We start from the raw sequence: 16001 nt of genomic DNA on the forward strand, positions 1-16001 counted from the left end.
CCAGGTAAAACCTGCCACTGTTATGGCTGAAAGTTAAGTTTTGGAGRTCAAGATTAAATACCAGCAGTAGTGACCTTTATTTTTGTATTTTCAACTAAAACAGAGGTGGTGGAGCTACTTTAGACATTAAATCCTATTTAGCAATTGTCATTAGAAAGAAATTGCATATTGATAATTTCAATGTGCTGATGCTTTAGTGAAATAAAAATAAAGCACCACAGAGCACAGATATTACTTATTAAATGTGAAATCAAGTTTTTTTTTTTTTTTCTCATGTGGTATTTTCTGCAAAATGCTGGGATAATGCTGGGAATTAATTTCATGGGAGCCCATCTCACCATGATTATGCTGGAAGCTCAGGGAGGTGCAGGACACTGGAGGGTGTGGATGGAGCACAGTGGGGTCAGGAGGTGCAGCTGGGCACAAACTGGGCACAAACTGGGCACAAACTCTGCTGCTCCCAAGGTGAGGGGCACAAGGAGTGAGTGACCCAGGGCATGGATTTTATGTAAGGCAGCTTAAGATGGGAGCTCAGAGCAATTACATGCAGAGTTATTAAACTGGGATTATCTCCCTGTTGCTACCCTCTCTGAACAACCCAGACGTGTTCTGGGGAAATGTAAACGCATCGGAGCTGGGGTTTGACGCCAGCAAAAATAATGTCTGGAGTAATTGTGGTGCTTTGTGCTTGGAGGCAAAGGCCTCTCACAGGCCCTGGGGGTATCAGATAAACAGGAAGGAAAGAATAAAAGAAAAGAAATGCTCAGGAGCATCAGTCATTGATCTGTTGGTTGTGTTTGATAACAGCTTTTATCAGGATGAAGAATGTATAATGCAGTACATTTCCAAGAGGACGTGTTTCCAGTCGGTTCATATTCCACTTGAATATGAGAGGGACGAGTAAGCAAACTCAGCCTTTCAGTAATCTTCAGCTGGAGCTTCATTTGCTGTCAGATTATGTTTAAATGTTACAAGTCAGTGAAATTCTATGGCCCAGAGAGACGGAGCTGAGCAGGGCTGCCAGGGTGCTGGGAGATTTCACAGGGGGATTTTTCCCTCTTAATTTGCAGTGAAACTCAAGCGCTGTGATTTGTGTTTAGCAGTGGTTTGCAGTAGTTAGGAGCTGCTTTTTACATCCCTGGCGTGACAAAGTCAATTAAGTCTGGCTTTGCTGCTTCTGGGGTATAGGTGAGAATTTGGGCTTAGCTGGAGGCATTCTGCAGCGTGAGATTTATCAAAAATGGAAAATCATCATTTATTTTTGTTCGGTGAGGGCCAGCTGTGGCTGTTGCAGSCTCCGTGGGGATGGAGCCGTGTGTGTGCCTGGGTTTTGACACTGGAATTGTTGACAAAAAGGCAAAATGCTGCTGCTGTCCAGTGCAGGCTCCAGTGGCAGCTGGCACAGCCTGGCAGCGGATCCCTCCCTGCTTGCCCGCCTCGCCTGGCACTGGGAACGATCCCATGGATTCCCTGTCACACTCACTGAGTGTCCTGGGAGTGCTGGGGCCTTCTTGGGGTGTCCAGGGGGCTGTGCCCATGTCCTGGGGAGCTGTGCCCATGTTCTGGGGGAGCTGTGCCATGTCCTGGGGGAGCTGTGCCATGTCCTGGGGGGGCTGTGCCCATGTCCTGGGGGGCTGTGCCCATGTTCTGTGGGGCTGTGCCATGTCCTGTGGGGCTGTGCCCATGTTCTGGGGGGCTGTGCCATGTCCTGGGGGGCTGTGCCCATGTTCTGGGGGGCTGTGCCCCAGGCAGGCACAGAAGGCCAGGGTCCTGGCAGGCTGTGAGTTTGGGGTGACAGCACTGCCCAGCCACGCTCCAGCCCAGGGCTCACGGGCTCACCCCACATCCCAAATCAATCTCTGCCCAGAGCTCCCCGTGTGGCTCCTCCTACATGACAGCCAAGGGCTTTCATGGAGATGCAGCCATGGATGGCTGTTATTTACTGAAATATTAGGAGAAATTAAGTAGGCTGAGCTATAATCTTCTTATAGCTGCATTTTTAAACAGAGCCAGGTTTTTTAATAAAATAGAAGCTCAATTTATAATTATTTTCATTTTAGCAATAGCGTGTTGTGTTCTCCTGTGCAGCGAACCCCTGGGCTGCAYACACAGAGCCCCCCTGAGTGAGAGAGCAGCTGCAGGCTGAGCAGAGCACTGGCCTTCGGTGGATTTGCCTGGGGAGCTGTGGGATGGAGCTCAGGATGGGGAATCTGGCTGGGGAATCTGCATCCCAGAGATGTTCCTCCACCCCCTGTGCTGCCCGGCCCCTCTGGAGGGGTCTGGTGTTCCAGCCTGGTGCTGTGGTGTGTTCAGGCTGCCCTGTAGGGCTCGTTGACTTTCTGTTGCCCTTTGACCCTGGACTTGCAGTGTGTAGGATTTTAGGAGGCGTATCCTTCAAGGGTAATAAATTCTCAATATTACTGCTCACACAGCAGCTTTGCTTCACTGCTCGGAGTGGGGGGACAAGGCAGAGTTTCTGTGCTGGGTGGCTCCCCCAGAACAGGACCCACAAGGTGTGGGAATTGAATTAAACAGCTCCAGTCAAGAAATCTTTCTGACATGAGCAGTTCATGGGGATCTGCAGCCATGGTTTCTCTTTGGACCTTACAGCAGCCTTCCAGTACCTGAGGATAGGATCTGTTCTGCTGTCTGTACTGGGGGATGGTGGATTTGCATGGAAGGGCGTGGATCCATCCCACTCCATGTGCAATTCAAGGGAGCTGGGAAAGGGGAGTCCCTCCACCACTGCAGGCTRAGGGACAGTTGAAGGAGACCCTGAGATCAGCTCAGCTCATTTGAGCAAGGTGTTCAAAATGCCAAGAGTGAAGGTTTGATCTGCATAGAGGCTGGTCATTTAAGAGCTAGACTCGATGATCCTTGTGGGTCTCTTCCAGCTCAGAATATTCTGTGATGCTGCTSTTAGCAGATGAGCTCCTCACCATTGAATGTGTAGAATTAGATGTCCCCCAGAAATGCAGACCAGGTTTGAGGCTTTTTTTCCTGTTGGAGCTGCCAAAGGAAACGCTSAGGAGCTGAGGAGTGCCTGGGTTTCCTGGCACTGCAGTCTGGGCTGGGTCAGACAGCTCGAGGATCCTCCTTGTCCCAGTGCTGCCCCACCCCTGGGTGCCCGTTTGGTGCCAGTGGAAGGCAGTGGGGATGTGCTGATCCCTATTCCGTGCAGTTATTCCTTGGCAGGTCAGCAGCTCCGGGCAGCCAGAGGTGCCCATTCATTCTCACTCCTGTGTGTCTTTCGACTTAGTTAAATCCACTCTCAGCAAAGCTAAACTGTTTGGGAAAAAGATTAAACCAGACAGTTTGACTAATTGAAAATGAGGGAAATCCTCTGTGACTGTGGGCACTGGGTGTGCTTTGTGCTGTATTCTGCTTTTCTCTGAGCTAAATCATTCCTTCTGTGTGTGTGTATATCTACAGATAAAGTAGATTAACTTGTAATCTTAGCTACTGTTTTAATAAGGCAAAGGAACATTTTGTTACTGTTTGTTCCTGGAGTCCTTGGAGAGGAAAAACTTMAGAAATTCTTGCTGCTAATAATTTTTAAGGGCAACCCACAACACTGATCTTTTCAAAAATTAAGTAGTGCCACGGCCCACGTGCAGTGAATGGGTGGAATTGGTCAGTCAAAAAGAGGCTGGAATGAAAGGAAAAGCAGGGGCAAGGCATGTTGGCATTGCTGGGATGGTCAGCCATTGCCTGATTATTGAAGGTGTTGGTTCAGAAACGGATGTTTCCAACAGAAAAATGCATTTCTAACCATGGTGAAAAGCTGAATTTCAGAAGTGCTGTTCCATCTGTTGCTGAGGAGGTCCCACTGTGCAGGTAACAGTCCAGTAAAAAAATCCAATAGGGAATTTGGCATCTTTTAGGAAGCACTTACATGGAGAAACATCCAACAACACTAAATTAAAATACACATTTATGTGTCTCTTTCCTCTTTGTGATTTGTCCAACAGCTGCTTATTCTTAAATATGCTTGGTTAGATGAGTTCTTATTCTTCTGCTGCTTCCAAGCCCTTTCATTTTGTTTCTGCAATGAAGATGTAACAATTTATGACATCACATTAATATCCATGGTAACAGCCTGTAAAGTGAACAACATATTGCATTTGCATTGCAGAAGCAGCAGCGAGGGAGACGGCTCCTGCTGAAATACGGATATGGGAAATAACTCCAGCAGGGAGCACAGGGGGTGCCTGGGAAGGGGAATTCTTTTGTAGTGGTCAGATGTGGCTCCAATTTTAGAAAAGGGATCTTTAGAAGGAGTCCCAAGTACAGAGGAGTCCGAAGTTGCAGCTCTTAAGAAAGTTAAATCACAACTTTCTATTCCTGGGCCGTTCCTCTGGGAGCCTGCTCATCCCCCAGGGGATCCTGCCCACCTGGGGCTGCTGTTTGCAGTAAATCTCACAGGAGACATCTTACAGAACAGGGCTGGCTTTGCATTAATGATTATTATATATGTGTTCAGCTTTAAAGATTATGAGAAAAGCTGAGTATTTGGCAGTCTCAGTCTGTAAAATCTTGTTGCTTAGTTTATTACTGTGTGGATTTCCAAGGACTCCTCTATTTTCGAAATTACTCTCCAGTCCTCAGTAAATTGTTTTTTTCCATCCCCTATGCCATATTGTGTCTTCCTCATTTTTTTCCCCCCTGTAATACCTTCTGTTTATAAACAAGTGTAAATAAACATTTATTTTCAATAAGAATGAGCTGATGAAGAAATTGTTTTTCTGAAAGAGCATCTGCAGTATTCCTTGCTTGGAAAGGCAGGGATGGGGAGGGACAGAGGTTGTTTTCCTTCGGTTTTGGTGCCTGTTTGGGGYAAGTGTTCAGCCGATGGAAGTCACAGACATCAGGATTTCAGGGATCTTCCGGAGCTTTTCCCAAGGGATCACACTTTTGATACCAGCTTTGACCACAGATTATTTTTCCAGGAAGTTTCTCTACTTTTTAAAGCTGTTTCATATGGAGGGGTTTGTTTTAAAAGGAGCACTTTAACTGCCCCCACTCCTAACCTGCTGTCCTCTAATATGTTTGTTACTGAATGTGGTTGATCTTTTTCCCCTGAAGTTTTATTTTTAGCCTGTGTGATCTCGGATCCTTTTCTTAATCTAAAAAGCAGCCCCTGGGTGAGGAACCCAGACCGGGTTCCAGCCAGCTCCCTCTGCTGGCTTCCTCACAGGACAAAAATAGATTTAAAAACCTGCTTTCAAACCTGCTTGACATTCTGCTGCCTCCAGCTCAGCCCCTTCGCTGGCAGAACTCAACACAGAACTGTTATTTTGYTTTTGCTTCCGTTTAAGTAGCAGCAAACTCCAGTAAACATTTGCTTACAGAAGAGCGCAAAGTATTTTGGCATGTTTTGTGGGGAGTAAAGAACAAACAAAATGACAAAAATATGCTTGTTTTGTCTTTGAAGTCTGTTCTGCGTTTTTATTCTGTGCCTGTGGTTTTGGAAGGCTCCTGGCCTTTCCAAAAAGACAAAAGGGAAAAGGTTCTCACTGGCACATTTATAAAAAGATATTTCATTTATGCTGTTCTTCATACCACAACTTAAGGTACATTTTCAGGACTTCTATTTCCAAAAATTATTGCARAACTGAGAGTCTTTAAACTTTTCTTTTAAAAGTTTAAGCTTTTCTTTTAAAAGCTTTTCAAAATATTTTATTTACAGGCATCAAGTCTGACCACCATCATTCATGCACTGATGGTGGTTATTGCTCMGGCCTCACCCCGTTTATGAAGTATATGAACATTATAAGCTAAAATTTATTTTCTAATTGRTAAAAATTACAAGCTGAAAGTCATGTTTGGAAAGACCTACAGGGTTTGGGTTGGAAGGGACCTTTGCTTAACTGCTACTCAAAAAACCTGCCAGTAATATTAAATTTGGGGTTGTCTGCTACTGATTTTTACTTTGTATTTTTGGTGATTGTTTATTGGGGTTTGGGTTTTGTTAGTACTTCAGCTTTTGCTGCAGCAATTTTTTAAGCAAACAAAATGAAAATTCGATATTGTCATTTACTCCTGGGTGAATTTCAGCAGGGAGGTAGGAAAACACGTAGTAAAATAAACATTAAAACAGTAGTTTGAAAAGATGCATAACCTAAGAAAAAAACATTTATTCACATCTTTTCCTACTTTCAAACAGTAACATGAAGAGGACTTCTCTGTTCCTTGTTTAATGGAATTAGTGTTGTAGTTCACACTTACAACCTTTGGCTGTTTCGTGTGGGGCACATGATGTGTGTTTAACATGGGAAACTGCTCTAAAAAGATTTCCTGTCTCCCTTACTTAAACCCAAATCTTGTTTTCTCACTACCTTTGCAAGTAAGTTAAGGAAAAGAAGATTTTCTAATGAAAACTGTTATTTCTATAATCATTAGGTTAAAAAAAAAAAGAGTAAATAGGAGCCTGGGGGCTGCAAGTAGTGCCACAGGACCAAAAGMAAGTGGGAACTGAGGAAAAATAAGCACAAGTCTTCATTTTTATGCAGAAGGGTGAACTCAAGTTTGAGCTGATGGAACCCCAAATATTGGTGTGGTTAAAGCATTCAGCTGAGATGGAAATATCCCCAAAGCAGAGCCCAGCTGGGTGAAGCAGAGCTCGGGGGCCTGTTAGGCTGGGCCGGGGTTTCTCCAGCAATGTCTGCTCGGATTTCGTGCAGATCTTGTCTCTCCTGCAGCTGTCATCTCAACAGATCAATGAAAGGCAGTGGCAGCAGCAGCACGTGGGAAAGCAGCGGAGAATGCTGCGGGAGCTGTCTCTGTGCGGATGAGGGGGGACATGCCCTGGCCCTTGGGACGGGCTGCTGTCCCTCCGGGCAGGGCTGGTGAACAGTGCCCCGTGTCCCTTGGCCGGGGAAGCTCCTGCGATCGCTCTGCAATGCCGGCGGAGCTCCCTGTGGATGTGGGGATGGGAACGGGAATGGGAACGGTAATGGGAATGAGGAGGGACGGGAATGCAGAGCGGGAGGGCAGTGGGCTGTGGGGGCCGTTCCTGAGGCAAAACTGCGTGGAAGAGCGGCAAGCAGGGAGGGAACATCCCGGCGCTGCTCTCCCTCCAGCACTGACGTCTTGCATTCTTGGGAAGTGAGGGAAGGCKCCGGGCTCCTTTCGCTTTCCAAGGAGGGATTAATAGGGACGGCCTTTCCCCTCGGAACAAGCCGTGCGTTACTCGCGGATAGCTGAACTCTGGTTTCTCCGCAGAGACTCGCTGCCCTCGGGCATTGCGTTACCTCCAGCAGGGCTCTGGGAACAGGGAATGCACTCAGCATCCCATCGGTGCCAGTGAACACCGGTCGTGTTCAGGGAGGAAAAACACAGCTCCTCCTCCTCGTCGCATTGTTGGTGCCGAGCGAGGTCTCCCTGCTGCACATCCAGCCCAGSAATTCCATTTTCTTTGAACCTGGAAAGATCAAAAGACAGAAGTGGGGGTGGCAGCATGAGGCTCACACGGGCTGCAAGGCCCAGGTGGTCACTGGAAATGGAAATGAAGAMAATTCGGGAGATTTGGAAGGGTAAAGGAGAGAGCAAATCAAATTTGGAGAGTGCAGGTTGTTCCTGGGATTAGGAAAACAGTAATACTCCTTAAAACTGTATTTTCCTTCAAAGTTTTTTGGGTTGCTTTTATGTTCTTCTGACAGTTTGAACCTTTAATGCCCCTATACCAAAGAGCTGATGAGGGAAATTAAATGTAATGGAAAATGAAAAGTTCAGAAATGTGAGAAGAAATTATAGAAACTCTCAGGAGTAAAGTTAAGAAAATACTTCTTTCCTAGTGGCGTCTTAGCCTGGAACACTTTRGGAAATGATGGTGAGAACCTCCCCAGACTTTTAGTCCTTTTTCACTGTGGCCAGGTTATGCTTTTCATTTATAGGTATTTCATTTATAGGAAATACCTCTGCAAAGAAATATAAAGTGGCTTGGAAATAAGACTGCTTAACMCAAACACATGGTGGGACAAATGAAGCAGTGTAAATCAGGGATCGGGGGGATTTTCCGGCAYGCGAGAACAGGTTTCCCATTGCAGACAACTTCCTGCTTTGCTTTGCTTTGGGAGACTGCAAACCACATAAACTTGTGCCTTATTGCTGCTCCTTTTACTCTTTCTGGTGCTTGTAGAAAGCATTCAAAGCAAAAACCACACGGCAAATGCGTGGTTTGATTTGGAATCTCTCCTGTCTCAGGAGCGAGCAGCTCAGCTCATCTGCATTCCTACAGAGAGCAGGCTGGAGCTGGCATTGCACAGAAAGGCTCGTTCTGATTTCAGAGATAATAATTTTGGTTAACCAAGCTGAGGAACCRTCCCTGTGCAGGTCTGGCTGTGGTGTGCTGGGTGAGAGGGAGGAGAGGCCGTGGAATGGGAGTGTGGGCCAGGGAGAGGATGCAACACTGCATGTGTATTTTATAAAAAAACAACTCCGTACCTACCGGGACTGAGGGAGCCATAAAAGTAATRCTTTAAGTAGTGCTAACACAATCTAAGTGCAGATAGTTACCTACCATCTGTTTTTCAATAAATAGCTATTATGCTAATTTCTGTTTCAATGCGCAACAATTAAAGCCTCGGAGTATTCCTGTGATATTCAACAGCTGTTGCCTTTGAAGGTTTTATTTATCCTTCTGAAGTGCAACMATTTCAGTTTCATAGTCAACTCTGCTTGCAAGTGTCGGTTTTTATATCGAAAATTGCGGTGCATTGAGATGCAAACTCGGGTCGTGCCTGAGCAGCAATCTCCAGCCATGGTCGCCATGAATATTCTGATTTCCCTGCGAGCTGTTAAGGATACCTTGGAAGGACACGGACTGGAAATCTTCTGTGCATGTCCAGTGGATATTCCCTCTGCTTGGAAATACGAGAACACAAATGGGTGCTTCCGGAGGGCATTTCCACTGTTTTGGTTCATTTTGGCTGATGAGCTGACTTGGRGAAGGGAGCCAAGATGGATTCTCAGGCCTGTACGAGTGAGCAGCACAATTTCCCTCCGATCATAACCAGCACAAGGAAATTAGATCTCTAAGTGGGTTGAATCTGATTTAGTAATAAGTCAATTTAATCACTAATGACTTCAAACRCAGATTTTACAAGGTGATCAATGGCAGTGTAACAATGATCGATCAATGGCGTTGTCTTTAATTGGATTTTTATGGGTATAATATAGTTTTTCAGAATTAATGTACCATTGCATTGTGTTGTTACTCTCTTAACTCAATTTTTTAGGAGAAATGATGCTTCAAAATGCTCGTTGGTTTTTGAAATATTGTTTTAAGGGCACGTTAATAAAAACAGAGATGAAAAATTAAATGCTTGCTTTTGGTAATTTTATGTCTGATTTTGCTGCAGTTGTTTGGTCGTATGTTTTTAAAACATGGGAAATAGCCCCACATCCTTCATATTTCATGGGAAGGAGGAGGCAGAATATCAAAGGCTAAGAAGGAGCATGTGCTGCTGTGAATGAGAATCCTGAGGAGCTGAGTAACTCCCCGTCCTCAGCAGTTTGACATAGTAATCTTCCCTGGAAGTAATCTCCTTGTCCCATGTGTCCTGCTTTAATCTATCAGTATTTCTGCAGTGTGCAGCAAGAAATTGATTTTCAGTAATTTTAATGGCTGAATAACTGGTGCTGTCCCAGAGTGTTTTTTCATATTTGCAGTGGCCAATGTGGTAACTGAGGGCAGTGTTCTGGATAATGGGTTTCATTAGCTCTGATGCCTGAGGTAAAAAAGCAGTAGGTGGGAATAAAGCCTTGTTTTTGATGTCTAGACGTTCATTTCAGCTGTTGCTGCAATATGATACATTAAAAGGAAATATGTAACATAGCTCTGAGGAAATATGTATTCTTTGAAACTAATTCTGCTTTTAAACTGCACAAGGCAGTGTGACCTGAATTATTAAAATGTGGGTGGCTGGATTTCTTAAAGGTATAACTGTCTCTGCAGCGCCGACACAGCCCCAACTTGCCTCCTCTCCTTCCTTCCTATGTTTCTTTTAAGTAAAATATGTCAGTTTGGCCACTGAAGCAGAACAGAGATCTTATTATCTTTCCAGTATCTCTGCTGGGAGACCTAAAATTATTGAAGTATTTGCTTTGATATTTTGCTGTGACTTCTCTCCTTGAAATTTTTATAATGGATCTTTTTTTTTTTTTTTTTTTTTTTTAACTTTTTTTTGAGAACATGGCTGGCTTCATAAAAATCGTTGGACACTTTGAAGACCTTAATATCTCTGACTTGAAAATAAAAAAGACCCCAAGCTAACTAAGCTGCTCATTAATGTATGTTTAAATTATAAATTTCCCATGTAAGTCTAAATTATTGTAGTTGCCTTTAATTCTATTAACATCTGATCTGCAAGAATAAACATAAAGATCAGTGCAAACATTTTCATTTTTTAACCTATGAAAACAAATTCATAACAAACACCTAAAAACTTTATATATGGAGGCTGTCAATTAATTCCCATTCTGTTTGAACATCAGCAGTGAGATTAACACTTCTATTGTAATCCATTAGGATAAGCATCAAATGCACTTTTTTCTGGTTTTGGATTTTCTGCACCTCTTGATTTTTTYCCCCTGAGAATCCAGATTTTTAGAGACAAAATATTAATGACTTAGCTGTTTATTTTGAGAGATGATTTCATTGGAAAAAAAACTAACAAAACAACTGCAGGAAAGCAGATGCTTGTTTTGGTGAGAAATGAAGCAGTGAAGTTCTTCCTCTGCTACAGGGCGGTGAGAAGGAGATGAGCTGCTTGTTAAAATAAAGTAAATGTGACTCCCAGATGTCATCCTGGACTACTGTGGGGTGTACACAGGCTTGGACAGGGTAGKTAACATACACAGATAAAAATATATATACACAGAGCTATAGATTTGTGTGTACATAAACCTGTCCTGGTGGAGGAGTCACTGCCAGATCACTGTGCTGAGGAGCCTGGGCTGCTGGAGGCTGCCCAGCCTGGCACCTCCCCAGGATGGGATTGCTGCAAACAAGAGATCAGATTAGCTGTGGCTTTGTCTCCTCACAGTTTGTCCCCTCTGCTTTGCTGCCTCTCCAAACTCCTCTCCTCTGCTCTGACTTCCATAGAGGAAAACAGTTACAGGCTCTGTCATACTTGCACTTCTAAAAATGACATCTTTCTATGATTCTCCCACTAGAAGTTCTTTCTTTTGGAGGATGGCTTTCAAAGGTGTTGTTCAGTGTCACKTTTATTGTGTTTAAAGAGAAATATTTCAACTGAAGGCACAGAAACACCTCCAGGGCAGGCCAGAGGTGTTCCCATGTTTTGGAACCTGTGCAGCACCTGTGTTCTGCTGGCTGTGCCTGGAAATGCTGTCAAGAGTATGGGAAAGCTGAGAGGGGCTGGAGATGAACGTGTTGAGTGTTAAAAGCATTAGAAATCATCGTGTAGACAGACAGAAACCAACAACTATTTCCTAGGCTTCAATCTGCTATAAGGAATTTAAAATACTCTTCAAACTCTAAGATCTAGTTAAATTCTAAGTGTCAGGAACTTTGGAATTTACAAGGATAGTTTAATTTTTAGTGTTTTGCCAAGCTTTTTTACTGGTCACCATATGCAGCTTGAAGTTGTAACTTGCTCTAGTCATTTCAACACTTTGCTTTTGGAGTCTGGATCAGGAAGCCAAGGAGCAGAAAGGAAGTGAAATGCTGCACTTCTAATTTTTCCTCCTCATTTTTATGGAATCAGACATATGTACAGGCTCCTAATTGTGAGATGTACTTTTTTAGTAGGATAAAGAAGCATTAGAGATAATTACAGTAAGTATAGTGCTTTAATATATCTGGGAATTAAAGGCATTATTTATTATAGGCAAATGGTTATAGCAATGTCTTATGGTATACTTAGAGTCAAATTTAATAGGGAAATATTTTTATTTCCATTTAATATAAAATTAATGTGAATTCYGAGTACTAAGAAAGGCAGTTTGGAAAATTATAATATTAAGGGTTGATACCTCTCCAGACCTTCCCTCTTTCCCTGTCCCACTCCACTGCTGCTCCTCAGGCAGTCTGATCGCATGGCACACCGCACCCTCGGGACTTGGCTGCAAGGTTCATGTGGCTTTTCCCTGCTTTTCCTGGGATTTTGGACACATTTTGGACACATTTGGACACATGCTGAGTGCAGGACAGCCATGGATGCAGCTGTGGTGGTGGGTAGGGAGGGGGAGTGCTGCCAGTTTCCATTCCCTCATCCCATCCCTCCTGCTGGGATGTGGAGTGCTTTCATGTCTGGGATTGTGGAGGAATAACGGGCTGCTGTAGCCCAGGGGAGCTGAGCAGGGAAAAAGAACACAGGTGATGTCCAGTCACAAAAGAATTCGGGATTAAAATTATTCCAGCCTTACAGAATATTACATTCAACAGTGTAAAGCAGTGTGATCTGATCTGAATTCTTCTGAAATGCCAAAATTGTGCTTGGAGGAAACAGTTTTGAGAGATTATATAAACTGTGCCAGGGTCACATTAGTCTGCTATGTATATCTGCGAGTAGGTATGAAGATACGGCTGAGAACTTCAAAACTGGTGGCGGGAACCTTCCTGGAAAATCATGGAACTGATTTTTGTCTCCCCTGTTTTGCATGAAGTTCCTAAAGCAGGGACGATACCCTAAAATTGGGTGGAACTTGAGAAGAGCTCAGTGCTGTGCAACAGTGAATTTATTTTGACTTTTACAGGTTCTGTCAACTTCATGATGCTGTSTAAAAATTTGATTTTTTAATTTAAATACTGAACTTTTATGGTGTGTTCTCTCATAGTGTAACGTGTACCTTTCCATATATTTAAGAATTATGTCATTTTTAAGTGCAAGACAGTACGTGCCTTGCAGCGTCTGGGGCTTCAGGAGTTGTGAGCTGTTGAAAATTCATACATCGATAGTTCTGAACATGCACGGCGGTTCTGAGTTCCTGAAACGGAATGTTTCAGCTGTGAAACCCGAGGCCATGCGGGGCTCTGTGCGGTAAATATCCGTGGCCCATTACACCCTCGCTGTCCGGGAGGGTTTGGCAGCATTAAAGGGCCTGCGGTGGTTTCCAGGGAAAAGCTCCATGGCCGCTGCTCGTGCCCTGCGGCACAGGGCTGTGTCTCCATCCTCCCTGCGCTGTCCGATAAGGTGATTTAGGTGATAAAACCTGGCTTCTCCGTTCTCCTGCCGACATTAGCATATCACAACATTGCTCATGCAAAAAATGTGCCTTTCCTCGTCTGGGTCTGTGTGTAACAGCTCTTGGAGAGGCAGCACCGCGATGGCTCGGGGCTTTGAAGGCTGCTGGCAATATCAGTATTTTCCACGGAGCACAAACTCTTTACAAGCTCGCCTTTAAACGTGGTTGTAAACTACACTGAGATAATCATCTCTATGCGCTAGACGCRCTGCTGGGAGGGCCCGTCCTGCAAATTGGCCCGGGAGGGGTGTGAAGTATTCAGTGCTTAATGCGCAGTAGAATTTTATGTTTGCACTTCTAAAGATCTGCCGGCTATTCCTGTAAAACCGAAATGACAGAACTCAGACAATTAACGAATTCTTACTTCTTGARAAAGTTGTTTTATCATCTGCTTTCACTCTGCATCTTCTGGCTGAGTAAGATTTCGAATCTGGTACAGGCATACCCGAAATAGTGCTACTCCTGGTAGTTTTAGCACCCAAGAGCCATGCGTAAGGACAGCAGATATTTCTGAGGTTTTTCTATCCTTCAGGTGACTAATTCAGGCTGCACTCTACTATGAGAGATAATTAGATTTTTTTTTTTTTTTTTTTTTTTTTTTTTTTTTTTTTTAAGCTCTAAAATCTCTGCAGTTCGCTGCTGAGTGTGGAGTTTTTATTTTGGTATAAAATCTGCTGCGTGTTGCTAAAACTGCAATAGTTGAAGTCAGTACAATGGAGGAATTGCACTTGAGTGTGACAGCAAGAGGTTCTGGAGACTTGTTTCATGTTGTTTCAGTTATGTAAATCGATTTTACACCTTTAATGATTCACTTTGTTTCTTGATTGTCGGCATCTGTGGTTAAGTTTTAAAGGATCTCTCAGCAGTGGTGGCAAAGAATGATCGTGCATTCCTCACCCCTGTACTTGAATATTGAATGCTACAAACAAATGGGTTTGCTTTTATGCTTTTGTGTTCGTTTAGGTTTGTTTTGTTTTTTTAATTCAAAGGCTGTGTCTGCAGCAAGTAAAGATTAAAGCTACTTGGGCAATATAGGTAATAGCTGAAATAGTTTAATGAAACATGCTGCTTTGAAAATTAAAGCTGTTGAAGATATATTTTGGATAAATGTTTGTAATTTCCCTATTCTGAGCATGTTGACATTTTATGTTTTTWTAGTGGTGGAAGAAGGATTCTGGGAGAATGGACTTTCCTATGAGTGTAGGACCCTGCTCTTCAAAGCAATTCATAATCTTCTGGAAAGGTAAGAAAAACTSAAAATCTCAAATATTTCATTTTCATACTTAAAATCATACAGCATATCTACAGAATATTTACATGATTATGGATCTTAAACTACAATATAGTTAGAACTTGAGTCCAAGAGAACAAGATAGAGATGGATCTCTGAATCATTGATTCTGGTAATTTATCATAAAATGCTGCGCAAACTAATTAAACACTCATACAAACAATAATGTTGATACATATTTCTGCTCAGATTTTTGCTAAGGAGCTGTTTTAAAAGCCAAAAAGGAGAAGAACTTTCACCTTCTTGAGGTGCTTAGAGAGGGTAATTGTATCTGACCTTCAGTGCCCTGATGAGGTTAAATGATACGTATCTTAAAACATCTTAATTCTCTTGTCTCACTCATCCTAGTTATGTGCATGTTATAATTTGACTACATTTGTGCACAATCTTCAGGGCAAAGCTTAACAGTTCCTGGCTCTGATGCGATATATATATTATATATATATATATTATATATATATATTTTATATATATATGCACATATATATTTGTGTGTGTGTATGTATATATTTATGTATTACTTGATTGCAAAGTTATTCTGCGATTAGTTAGTATACTTTTGGCTTTTTCTTCTTAATGCAGCTATCAGCTTTAAGACTATTGAAGATTATCTTGTTCTTAGGCCCCTAGAGTGGGACATGGCATTTTGGGCTATAGTATTTTATTCTGTTTCTGCAGTCTTCAGGTCATGATCACCTTCCTGTATAATATCCTAGTTCTTCTTAGAAATGTAGGTATCTTCTCAGAATTAAATGTCATTAGACTATTCCCACTTTCTCTGAGGTTCAAATAATGAGAACAACAACAAAACAGAACGCACCTTTGTGTTGCAGTAATTTTGCAGAATGCAGCCTTGGATATTTTTTCTTTCAGAAAATAAGCAAATGGAAAACACTTTCATCTTGTCTCATTTAGTGTCCTGTTTGCTTTGATGTAGATTTGCTGGTAATGAGGTTTGCATTATGTTCCCGAGGCTGTGTTTCCATGGGGTGACCACGTTACCTGTGTGTGTGTGTCCACAGGTACAAGGATTAGTTGTTGTATTCCCTATTTTCTAGCCCATAAGTCTCTATAGGGATTTTTATAAAAGTTATAAGCTACTTGGAGTGAATAAAAGCATAAAAATGAAATTCCAAGTCTAGAATGTTCATTAGTTCTTCTGTAGCTTTATAGTAGAAAAAGGAAAATTAATTTAATATGTGTTTATTAATCTGTGGTACCCAGCCAGCTGACTTTTTAAGTGTAAAGTGGCTAATTTTATTCTTTAGACCTCTTTACACTCGTGAAATAAATTTAATTTTTGTTTTGAATAACTTAATTTAAATCAGCTGGCAGAACCAGCAGAACTGTTCTGTCTAGCTGTGACTGGAAAGTCTTTCAGCAGTAGTTGGTGAACACACCTCAGGTGTTTGCTGAGAGCCTTGCTTTGTGTCACGATAAGCTGATTTTGATTAATGGCACGATAAGCTGATACGATTAATGTCACGATAAGCTGATA

The 16001-nt window shown here is 42.8% G+C and overlaps 1 protein-coding gene across 1 annotated transcript in view; it reads left to right on the plus strand.

Annotated features, from left to right (window-relative positions):
• Positions 1–16001, plus strand: part of MED13L (mediator complex subunit 13L) — a 170822-nt gene that overhangs the window by 67488 nt on the left and 87333 nt on the right. Inside the window, exon 3 of the mRNA XM_057377446.1 lies at positions 14371–14455. Coding sequence (XP_057233429.1) covers positions 14371–14455 — 85 coding nt within the window. The remainder of the gene's footprint in view (positions 1–14370; positions 14456–16001) is intronic.

Source organism: Malurus melanocephalus, unplaced genomic scaffold (genome assembly GCF_030028575.1).
Source record: "Malurus melanocephalus ecotype Western Australia unplaced genomic scaffold, MMel_1.1 scaffold_316, whole genome shotgun sequence".
In the NCBI taxonomy this organism is placed as follows: domain Eukaryota; kingdom Metazoa; phylum Chordata; class Aves; order Passeriformes; family Maluridae; genus Malurus; species Malurus melanocephalus.